Here is a 12,586-nt window from a genome sequence, read left to right as displayed (position 1 = left end):
TTTGTGCTCAACAATTAATTTTTATTTTAACACCTACAAGGCTGTGGGGCTTTGAAAGGGATCCCCGCCACAGGGAAGCCCTGCACTTGAAAGCCTTTGGGCAGCCTGACTGTCTTTCAGCTTGAAACTCCATGCATTTCAGCAAAATTTACTCGAAGTGAAATTCTGTAACACAGCACGAGTTAGTTTCCTGTTGACTTCTTTTATGCCATTATGGAGCTCCTTGGCAAAAACACGCCGCCTCCACTCCTCTGTGGCACCAGGAGGATTCGGGGGACGTGGAGGCTCAGCTGCCGTGGCGCCGGGCGGCTCTCCTTGCTGCCCTCTAGCGCTTCCATCAGGATCTGCCCCCCAGGCTCCCTGTGCAGTGATGTGCCCTGCACGCTGCAAGGGTCAGGGCAATAAGAGATGATGGAGAGCCTTCTCTGCTTTCAAGGAGCTTTCACCCAGCTGGGACCTTAGAACACGTCACACCTCCCATGCTTGTAGGCACTGAGAGCCTCACCCCAGGCCCAGTCTCCGCAGATCTGCCCCTCCTCACCCCCCTATTACTCGTCCCTTTCACTCACAGCCCCAGAAGCTCAGGTCCTGGTTCTGACACTGTTCCCCCCACACCCTAGCAGCTTCACACCCCGTGGTCCATGTTGACTCAGGTCCCTCAGCCTGCTACCCGGTCCCCCCCTGGTCACATCCGTCCTGATGCAAGCACAGACTGTTCTCCCGGAACCCCTCCCTCCGCGCTCAGCCTTTCCTTATCCCACAGCACCCAACGTGGTCCCAGCGTTCCCCCCATGGCTTTGGACTTGACTGCCTTTCTATCTGATTCTCCCACAGGCTTTGGGGACATTTCAAATTCCTCTTTATATCCTACAAGGTGAAGTTAGGATGCACCAAATATTGGGAATTTAGTAAGTGTTACGGGAGTAAATAGATGAGTGAATGAATATTACTAGATACAAATAACAATTAGCTTTACCTAAAGGGCTTTTTGATTTGCAAGAATTATATACTCGTCAGTGATTTTCATGGCGAGTCAGAAAAATAGTTACTATGCCTGAATTTCACAAAGAGGTTAAATTACAACAACATTAAAAGCTCCAATGTCTGGGGACTGACTGTGCGTCGGGCCCTCAATAGACCTGTTCTGCTAATCCCAGAACAGCTGCGCAAGGTAGACAGTCATCCTCGACAGCTGAGGAAACTGAGCCTTGGAAACGTGTCTAAAGCCAGAGCCTGGATTAGAACCCCTGTCTTGGGACTCCAAAGTCTTTCATTAGTTCCTGATACCATGTTGACAGACAGGAGGATGGAATCAGTTCCAGCCAGACAAAGAATGCCCCAGCTAAAGTTCGAAGAACTAAGTGAAGATCAGTGAGGGCTGGACCGCCTGGTCAGTGGGATTGACATGGGCAAAGGATGCAGATGGAAGCAAGCAGGCCAGGCTTGGGACCTGGGACCTGGGACCTGAGGGACAGTGTGAGGTGTGGGCAGTGAAGCAGGAAGTGATCAGTGCCAACGGCCAGGAGGGACTGACTCAAAGAGTCCTTCGATGCTCTGGGGTAAGGTGCTTGGGCTTTAGTTTGTCCACAGTGTCACTGATGTCAGTGGGGGATGAATTCTGTGGGCCCTTGGAAGTATTCTTCTTATATGTCAGTGAGAGAAGAGGCTAGAGCCAACAAGACGAGTTACACGCAATGGCAATAATTTCAAACACTATAAGGTGACCTACCCTGGATAGTGGGATAGAAATAAATAAGGGGAAACAGATACATGAGTTGTTGAGAATAATTCCCATCTCTGTTCCCTTCTCTGTTCTTAGGCCAAATAAGTTTCTCCATTGAAAAACACCCCCCTGCTTTGCTGGTTCAGGCCTCTATGCCTCTGTACTTATATTCTCTCTGCCTCAAGAGCTGTTGTCTCCTATACCCCACATATCTGGAGAACACCTATGCATCCTTCAAAACCTTGCTCAGATGTAACCCTCCAAAAAGTCTTCCCTCACTACAAGCATGATGGAGTTAATGATCCCACCTTTGTGTCACCTTTATTCCTTGTACACAGGCCTGTCGGGCATCAGTGCCAGTGTAGTTTGTTTACACATCTGTCTGCCCTGGTGGAGAGCGAACTCCTCAATGGTTGGGACTATTTTCACCTTTGAGTTCTTGGCCCAGGGCAATGCCTGACACGTATGGAGCAGGATGCTGAATGAATGTATGAATGAGTCGATGACTGAAGACAGTAGGCTCTGCACTCTCGTCTGGCTATTTGTGATGCCCAATAGCAGTGAGCTACACTCGACATTCTCTCTTAGATGAGGTACTTTGTTCTGAAGAATACCTTCCGTTTACTAGTAAGCTTTGTTTCGGTAAAAATAATGTGTGTCACATTTGGCAAGTTTGAAACACCCAAAACAAGCAAAGAATGCTTGGGGTTGGGGGCGGGCAGGAAAGAAAAGCAGAGAGGAGAAGCATGATGGGGCCATTGGCCAACAGGTGCTGTTTTTTCCTGAGTGTGATCAGGTGAAGTCAGGACAGGGACAAAGCTTTACTTCCCCTCCTTCCACTAACTCACAAAAGGAGCCAATAGGAAAAAACACTATGAAAACGATAAGGCACACCATAAAAGGCATATTACTCATTCTTCCCTGATGGTAAAACACGGCCTTGTGAATTAAATACTAGCTTCCCATGCTCACCCAAAGAAAAGGATGATTTTAATATCAAATGTATTCCTTTCACTTACTAAGACATACATTAATTAGGGAGAAAACATTTTCCAAAATATAAACTTCAATCTGTTAATAAGCACAAATCTTCACAGAAAAGTAGGAAGGATATGGAGGCTAGCAGCTTAACCTTAGCGGGAAGCCATCTGTGACTTTCAAATAGGCATTTCTACTAACTGGAGGTGGCACACTGTTGTGAAATGCTAAATTACATACCACTCAACATTATTATGGCTTCAAAAAGTAGTTAAAGGCTTCAATAAGCACACTTTTATCACAAGAACACACAATCTAAAGCCAAAATAGTTCAGTTCAATGTGCCAAAAATATGCTCACCCCATACATTGTTAGGAAAAGAAATCTAAAATTTGCTGCTAATTCATTTGACGGCAGCCAACATCTCCTATCTTCCTTGGCAAGAGGGCCATTTTTCTATGCTGTATTTTGCACACAGAAATCTGCATAGAATGATTTGCATACCAAAAACACATTTGTAAAAGAAACTGTTTGCACAGAAGTCAGGGAGAGATGGGGTTGCCACTGTTGGCTTCGATACACACATCCCCAGGCTGCTTGCTTTTCATTTCCTGTGTGCTGCATTTCCCACAAAGCGTTATGTACTTTATGATGCATTAAAAATTAAAGCAAATATATCTTGTATATATCCAAGAACAACCGTAACAACAATATCAACACAGGCCAAATCTTTCCATGTTAACAACCTTCAACTTTTTACTAAGGGGCTGGTAATGTGTTATAATATATTAAGCTTTCATTTTATATTATGCATTTACATAAATTATTGCTAATTCTCATAATAAGTCTTCAAGATAGGTGCTGTGGTTCCCCATTTTACACACGGTGAGATCACTTGCAGTGGGGAAGCCTGGTTTGGAAGTCAGGTCTAATTGTTCAGCCCTTTCCTGCATGACTCTCCCCGCCCCCCACCCCCAACACACACACACACACACACACACACACACACACACACACACACCACCACCACCACCACCACCACTGCCTCTCTTCCCCCAGTTTGCCAAATACATTGTTTCATATCCAAGGGCCAGTCTACCAGCCTGGGGGTGGTAGGAAGTCATGCTGGAAGAGGTGTACCACTTGGTTTCCTGGCATTTTTTTTTCCTGACCAGAGCCTGGAAGCAGCCAGCCTCAGGCTCAGTGAAGGAACCCAATAAACTAGCTCAGGGACAGACATGGGGTGAATGGGCAATGGCCTGTGATTCAGAGGGTGTCAGCGGGGAGAGACGGATTGGTCGCTGCACAAAGAAGGTACATGGTAGTTGAGATGCAACGGAACCCTCCCGCCCGGTGCCCATGCGCTAGCACCGATTCGGTGCCAGCCCAGCTGTACTCTTGGAAACACAGAATGGTGTTGTGTGTGCTTAATTATAATGCTACTTACCGAGAATTTATCAGCAGCAAATCAGATGCTTGATGCACTTGTTAAGAAAAAAACAATGGTAGTGGCTCTTTGAAATTTGTTCATGAATCCTGGGTGAGCCCTTTCGATTGTTCCAGTATATAGCATTTGAAAGAAATCAGCCATTTCTAGAAAGTCAATGGGAGAAAAGTACAGAATGAAAAGACTGAGGATGACTGCAAAACATTTTCTTTCTTTTAAGATGTTTGCCTGTGGGGGAGTGGGGGGCGGCGAGGGGTGAGGGAGGTTTCCACCTAGTTCTCTTTTTCAGGGCAAAATAGCAAAATTTATGTCTAATCATATCTCATTATCCATGTATCACCATTGTCTAGAGATTCCTGGCTTTGATACTTTATTATGTATTAGTCTCTGTCAGAAAGCAGTTTTTCCGACACTTTTAGTAACAAATCCCTTTCGATAGGATCTATAGCAGGCCTGCCTCATAGCAAGTTCCAGGCTAAAGCAAGTAACGCGACAGCAAACTGCTTTGGAGACAGACAGATCTGGTTTGAATCCCGGTTTCAGCACTACACTTTTATCTTAATCTCTCTGGCCCTCCGTTTCCTCACCTGTAAAAAGAAAAGAATATAAGGGCAGACCCTGACTGCCTACCCAACAACCATTTCCTTTTTCTTCCTTGCTAACAACAACAAAAACAAATCTGATTTTGTTCAGGTCCTGATGTGCCTAATCCCAGCAAAAGCTTTACACTGATCTTAATCCTCTATAGCTGTTGTCAGTGATTGGTTTACAGGATCTACAGAACGCATGCAACCTAATTCTGGCCAATGAGGCTGAAGGGGAAATCCTCCAGAAGCGTCTGAGAAAGATTTTCCTCTCTGATAAGGCACATAAAGAGAAAGCCCATCTTCTTTTGCAGTCCCCTCCCCCAATCCCTATCTGAACACTGTTGTTGAGACGTGATGTTGGGCGTTACGGCAGCCGTCCCTTGAACATGAGAGGAACCAATACTGACACATTAAAGATAGCAGAGTAGCCTGGCCGCTGTGGCTCATGGCTCTATTCCCAGTCACAGCACATGCCTGGGTTGTGGGCTCAATCCCCAGTGTGGGGCATGCAGGAGGCAGTCGATCAATGATTCTCTCTCATTGTTGATATTTCTCTCTCTCCCTCTCCCTCTCCCTTCCTCCCGGAAATCAATAAAAATATATTTAATTAAAAAAAAAAAGATGGCAGAGAAGGACTGAAAGAGCCAGGTTCTGGGCTACAACACTGATCTATTAACAACCTTCATTCACCTACCTCCAGATTTTTCGTTAACCGTACATGTCTTTGTGGTTTAACCTGATGTGTTTTGGGTTTCTTGCAGAAAAAAAAATCCCAACTTATACAAATACCAACCTTATAAGATGGTTGTCAATAAATGATACAGTGTATGTAAAATGCTCAGCACAATACCTGGCATAGTAAATGTTAGAAATATTAGTAACATTTATCAAACATAAGTAATGATCTAAAAGATCAAAAGTTTCAAAACACAACATATAAGATGAATGGCACTGATTTAACATGACTAAAAAGCTTTATATTCTTGGTAAGGATTGGGGAGACACTGAGGTATAAGACAGTGATTACAGCAACAAACCCTCCTATCTGGGAGTAAGATGTACTAGTAACTGCAGCCAGAACACAAACGCTATTGGGAGATGAAAGGACTGTGGTTCTTTGCCAGGTTTCCATCCACCCTCTTACAGACAAACCATCACCCTGTCAGCAGCTCCAATTCATGTCTGAAGACTAACAATTACGTGTATGTGAATTACCAGCCTTGCAAAGGGGCAGAGTTCTTTCAACCTTCAGAATATCTTTCTAGAATAGTAAAATTTACTAGTATTTTCTAAACACATGGTTTATTTCTTAAAGGCAGAAAAGATAGATATACTGATGATATATATATTAAAATATACTAATTTAGGAATATCTTTTTCTTAGATATAGCCTATCATTTTGGAGCAGTGTGGTAAACTCACAGGACTACATATAGTTTACAGATGAAACCACCAATTTTTTAAACAACCTACTACCTCACAAAGTAGGAATACAGTAAGATAACATGGGAAAGAACCTAGATAATAGAGGTATATTATACAGCAGATACTCAATAAATAATTTTAAAGTAAACCAGATTTTTTTTCTTCACTTTGTTTTAGCAAAGATGCATATGACAAGATTTCCAACTAACACTGAAGATTAAACATGCACATACATCCATTTCCACTAGGGTCACTGTACACCCATTCAAAAGCCCTGCATCTTCTATGGCTATGGTAGTATACAGCAAGCATTGATTTTCATAACTGATGGCCATGTGGCTTTATAAATCCCTGAATTATTAATCATATTCAGCATATTATAAAAGACAAGTAATCAACCTTTTAGATAAAAATTCATCAAGAACTGAAAACAAAAGGGGCTTCTGGTTACCTTGCAGTTAATGAAATAAGGCCACCAACTCCTGAACATTTTGGTTAACTCAGATTTTACTTGTATGCTACATACACCACACACCTGCTTTTCTCAAAATCTATCTGTCCCCATTTCTTTACAATAACGGGTAAACTTGTTAGTAGCTCAACTCCTCACATTGTGAAATGATTCTCCCAAATTTAGAGACCTCTGCATCTCTAAAGACTAAGATAGCTTTCATTCGTTAGAGGCAATTTCCAGACTTTACAACTTGGTAGATTTTTTTCTTCTTCATTTGTATGGAATTTAACATGACAATGTCAGAGCCAGAATTTACTTTTGCAGGGGTAAACTTGAACTAAATGAATGACAAAGCCGGGAGTGACCCTCTTCCTGTTTTATAGTTCATTTCATATCACCCTCTCTGCAGCTGAACGGCTCCAAACAAAGGAAACTTCGCTAAGTTCCATGAAACCATCAGGATTTCTCTCATATATATGTTATTGATTGCAGAGAAGAAGAAAGAGGGAGAGAGAGGTAGAAACATCAATGATGGGAGAGAATCATTGATCAGCTGCCTCCTGCACACCCCACACTGGGGACTGAGCCGCAACCCGGGCATGTGCCCTGACTGGGAATCGAACTGTGACCGCCTGGTTCATAGGTTTACACTCAACCACTGGGCCACTTCGGGCCATCAGGCTTTCTCTTTCTTCAGGGCAGCTACACATACTGTGCCCACTGCCATGTATGTTCTCTCGGCCAGTCTAACTTCTGCTTATCCTCTAGGTCTCATCTCAGCCATCACTTGGATGTACAATCTTAAACACCCTATACTGCTTTGCAGCACTTTGCATAACTGTAATTTATTTTTCCTACTAGTCTGTAAGCCCCACAAGGGTAGAGTCATGTACAGTTGACTCCTGAACAACATGGGCCAATAAATCAATTCAGACATAGATTTTTTCCAATAAATACTGTAAGTACATTTTCTCTTCCTTATATTCTTTTTTTTCCTTATGATTTTCTTAATATTTTCTTCTCTCTAGCTTACTTTATTGAAAGAATATAGTATATAATACACATAACATACAAAATGTGTGTTAATTGACACGTTATGTTATCGGTAAGGCTTCTGGTCAACAGGTTATTAGTAGTTAAGTTTTGAGGGAGTCAAAAGTTAATACATGGACTTTTGACTGTGTGTGGGGTTGCCACTCCTAACTCCTATGTTGTTCAAAGATCAATGCTTGGCACATGGTAGTTGTTGATCTATAGTGTTATAGAAGGTATGAGCAGAATTATCAAATTGCCTCTAAAATTTTAGACACTCTTATCACTGAAGGTCTCAAAATATAGTAACCAATGTGGACACACTCATACACACAAACCTTAGTTATAACTACATTGTTAGTACCCTCCCTACTCAACCATCCATCCAAATAGTAGCATTCAGGAAAACAAGACCAAGCCTTGTAAATAACATTGAAATTTTCTTTCAAACAGTTCTTTGCTCATGACTTAAAAAAATAACTGACCTATAAGACCACATAAAACAAGCATACTATAAATGAATGGCTGCCTATCAAAATGTGATCATCTGACTTCTGTGATTACTCTTGCTTTTGAAAGGCTCAAAAGAAATACTTTCTAAAGACACACTTGTACAGCAAGAAAAAATACTCATAATATTAATACCTTGATTGTTTTCTAGCTTTATCAGTGTGGTAATAACATGTAAATATGGCATTTATTTTTCAAGATTTTACCTACTCTTTATTCACTTCTCAAAGGACAGACCAGTGGATGAGATTACAGTATCCTATCATAAAATTAATGTCATATACTTGAAGAAGCTACTTTAATCACCACCTGGAGGAATAGATAACTAACCTAAGCCAGCTTTTTTAGCTGTAGGAACTAAAGATTAGAGGAAAAAAATAGAACACCTGATAGTTAAGCCTCTTGTTAAAACTGCAGTACCACAAATTTTTAAAAAAATTAAAAAGCACTGTTTTTATGATCATCAGTTTCTTCAAGTTAGGATTGAGGCACTGGCCTGGTGTGGAAAATAATTTAAACATTAAATTAAATGCACTTAAGTATTTTGCAGTTTGATTACTTCTAAGCAATTATGCCATAGGTTTTTCACAATTGTGACATATAGTACAATTTTCCATTAGTGAAAGGATAGGAAAGTTCATAGTATATACAAACAGACAATTTAAAAAAATAATTTGGAGGTACTATAAAGAACAATTTATGAAAAGGGTAGTCATTGGTTGTGTTGAAAGGCTGGACTAGAGTAATGGAAGAAAAATGTGAACTCTGATTCAGACTGTATCACTTAGCTATATGACTGTGAGCAAGTATTGCCTTTGAGTATATAAAATGGACTACTGCAAGGATTCAGAAATTAAATATAAAATGTCTGACAATACCAGATGTATACTATGGCTTTTCTAACAGAGATGCATGATTTCACAGAGTAATTATTATAAACAAGGTAAAACAGAAATTTTAGTTGTCCCAAATGATAACTAGAAAAAAAATCCCTAATGATTCTGAACTCACATTTTAATTAAATTACCTTTTATTCTTCATTATTAGCTATCCTGGTTCCTATCAGACAAACATTTGTAAACTACCACCATCAAAAAATGGTGACCAGAAATCTGGGGACTGAATATGAAAACTGTTGACACAAATTAAGTAAACCCCTTTTCTTGACCATGTCCATGACAGCCAGAATTATGGTCAACAGTTTTTCCTTAGATTATACTTCTCTAAACATACATAGAAATTATATGTATTGCCAACAGAACAATCATGAAATATCACAGACCAGAACAAGTGATCTCTTACTACTTTGAAACTCCATAGATTTTTGTGGTAATCCCCTAAATTATATTACTGATAGAAAATACTTTACTTAATTAATTGTTGACCAAAGAAATGTCCTACATTTTATAAGACAACACTAGATGGAAATATATTTGTGTTAAAGTCTTGCAAACATGAACCTGCACAATTAAGTTCCTTGAAATGTTTTTCATTCTTCTTCACTGAGAACTATTATTTACAACAACCTGGACACTAACTACCTAAAGAAAGCTAAAGTGTCTTAACAATTGATAATGACCCTTCCCTTGCTCCCTCCCCAATAATAAGTAAACATAGAAGCACTAAATATAAATTTAATTCCATTCTCATTCACAAGTTCTGACATTTTTCCTCTAAGTTCTTTATTATCCAACCATGACATACTTATTTAAATCTAGACACTTTTAAACTTCTGTTAACCATTAAACAACTTATCAAATAGTTAAAACACTAACATATTCTAAGTTTGTAGTCTTTAACACAAATTGTTAAGGCAATCAAGTAACATTTTGGTAAATTATATAAAACAGAGTGATGTTTATTTCTTATTCACATTTTACAAACATCTCTAATTCACAGAATTTCACTAATTTTATTCCCCTAGAGATGTGAAGACTACAGAAAACTGAAAATGTGTCTTATGAATCTCAATCACCGTAAAGATCACTGCAATATCTACCAAATGAAATGAATGGAATTTGTTACATTAAAAGCGAGATTTTTTTTTTCTTCCAAAGTCACCAAAACCATTCTTTAAAATTCAACAAAAAATTGTTGGAATTTGTCAGGTTTTGTGTGTGTTAATGTTAGGGTGGTGTGATCTTCTTTGGATGTATGACTGTTGAAAGCTGAGTTATACAGAAGAAATAATAGAGAACAGAGGCTTTTCTCTACATACTTATTCCCAAAGCCTGCCCTTCATCTCATTTTGGTTTTCCACATTGATCCAATTGTGGCACTTCCTGGAGAGAGCTCTGTCCTAACTAGCAACATCAGGAAGAGAATTGGACAAAGCAAAATGAGAAAATGCTCATGTCATTTCATCTCCTGTCATGTCTCTTTGAAAACAATGAATACATTCTTGGGAGCACTAAGTCACAATTTCACCTGCAATAGCTTTTACCTGTAATGGACATGAACAGGAAATATGGACTGAGTCCCTCATCTATTCAATAGGTGCCCGATTTCTATTGAGATGCATACCAGGTAGCAGAATTTTAATTGGTTCCCTCTCCCGCATAGTTGTGATGACCTCACAACCTCATTAGTAGGCTGTTCAGCAGTGATGCTTGGATAATCCCCACTGGATGGCGAATCAAAGCAGATACAATCTAAAGACACGAAATTACCTAACATTAATTCCCGTTAAGAGATTTCCCCCCTCTAAGTGTTGAAAAAAACGATTGCGTTCGGTTAAAGCCACCAATGCCGACTCCCCAAAGATAATGGTTCAAACCCCCAAATCCCCCTGGATTGCCAAAAAAGAAATCAATAATTTAAAGAGAGCAAGTACTGCACGTGAAATCCCCTCTCCAAAAAAAAACCCCAAAAACCAACAGGTTAACATTTCACACACTGAGAATGTCTGAGCGCCATCTCCCACTGGACCCGGCCGCGCCTATTTCTGCGTCTTGGACTCGGGCGCCTGAGGGACCGGAGGGCGCGGCAGCTTGAGGTAGACCTTGACCGAGTCGTAGATGAACCACTGCAGCGCCGTCAGGGTGCCGATCATGATGATGCGGGCGAACAGGCCCTTCCACAGGCCGCCCGGCCCCAGCCTGCGGAGGACCCCCAAGGCCGTGCTGCCTTTCTCCTGGTTCAACACCGACACCACCGAGTCGGCCGGGTGCGACACGACGGCGCAGAAGACGCCGGCAATGTAGCCGGCCACGAAGGTCACGGCCAGCTGCTCGGCCTTGGTGCACTGGCTCTGCGGCTTGGGCACCACGTACTTGTAGAGGGCCTCCACGGTGCGCTCGAAGCAGGCGAACTTCATCATGGTGTAGGGGATCTGCCGCATCCAGAGCGGCGCCACGCCCTTGTAGAAGGCCCACAGGCCCTCCTCGCCGTACATGCGGGGCGCCGCGGCGCGCAGGGTGCGGGCGTAGCCCGGCTGCGTCTGCACGCGGACCTTCACCGCCTCCATGGGCGACAGGGCCACGTCGGCGAAGAACTCGGCGCTGGCCGAGGCGGCCAGGTACACGCCGGTGCGCCACTCGTAGGCCTTCTCCGGGCCGAGCAGCTCGGCGTAGCGGATCTTGAAGACCTCGTAGAGGCCGAACTTGAAGAAGCCCTGCATGGAGTAGCCGAGCAAGGTGGGGGCCCAGCCTCGGGCCAGGCCGCGCAGCCCGTCGTCCTGCAGCGTGGCAGTGAAGCCGCTCAGGATGCCCTTGTACTTGCCCGGGTCCACCTGCATGCGGCACTTGACCAGGTCCAGCGGCACGATGGCCGTGTGCGTCAGCCCGCAGCTCACCATCCCGCCCAGGCCGCACAGGAGCAGGTACCTCGGGGAGCCGTATTCATAGCTTTGTTCCACCGAGACCGCCGCCCGCTTGCTTCTGCGCCCACTTGTTACGTGCAGGGGTGGGATGCCGCCGCTGTCACACATGGCGCCTCTCCTCTGAGCACACAAGTCCCTGAGGCCTCTGTCCTGCGGCTGGAGCAGGTGCGCATGCGTAGTGAACTTCCCCGCGAGCCGCCCGACCAACGGTCAGAGGGAGCGGGTGGCCCAGCCCTCGCCTAGAGGGTTCCGCCCACGCCCCAACCGCGCAGGCGCAGCCCCTACAGGCTGGGCTGGGGTGAAGCCCTAAGCCCACTCGCGAGAGGTTAAGTGAGAATCGCACTGCGCGTTCCCTCACAGCCTCCGCGAAGGGGCTTCTGGTAACAGCCGGAAGCCCGCCCCTCAGCCCTTCTCAGCCAATGGTCCGCGGATCCTAGGTCTTACCTTGGGCGCTTGTAAGGCTTTGTGTGCCCCGGTGGCAGCTCTGTGACTTAGTACTCTATGAAGATACTAAAAAAGTAAGCCAACAAGTACAAACATGAGTAAACACACGAATAGGCGAGTAAATAGATGAGCAGGTTGACGAGAGGGTGAAGAGTCTCCATGCACC

At 43.2% G+C, this 12,586-nt stretch overlaps 1 protein-coding gene across 1 annotated transcript; it reads right to left on the bottom strand.

Moving 5' to 3' along the window:
- Positions 1-11,094: 11,094 nt before the first annotated feature.
- On the bottom strand, positions 11,095-12,084 carry LOC308515200 (solute carrier family 25 member 3-like; the record flags this gene model as incomplete). The annotated part of the gene is made up of 1 exon (XM_081085765.1): positions 11,095-12,084. The coding sequence occupies one exon, from the start codon at positions 12,082-12,084 to the stop codon at positions 11,095-11,097; it is 990 nt and encodes a 329-aa protein (XP_080941891.1).
- Between the last annotated feature and the right edge of the window lie 502 nt (positions 12,085-12,586).

Source organism: Myotis nattereri, assembly GCF_964212035.1.
Source record: "Myotis nattereri genome assembly, chromosome: 3".
NCBI lineage: Eukaryota > Metazoa > Chordata > Mammalia > Chiroptera > Vespertilionidae > Myotis > Myotis nattereri.
Note: the sequence above shows the minus strand (reverse complement) of the source record. Positions and strands in the feature narration are given on the sequence as shown.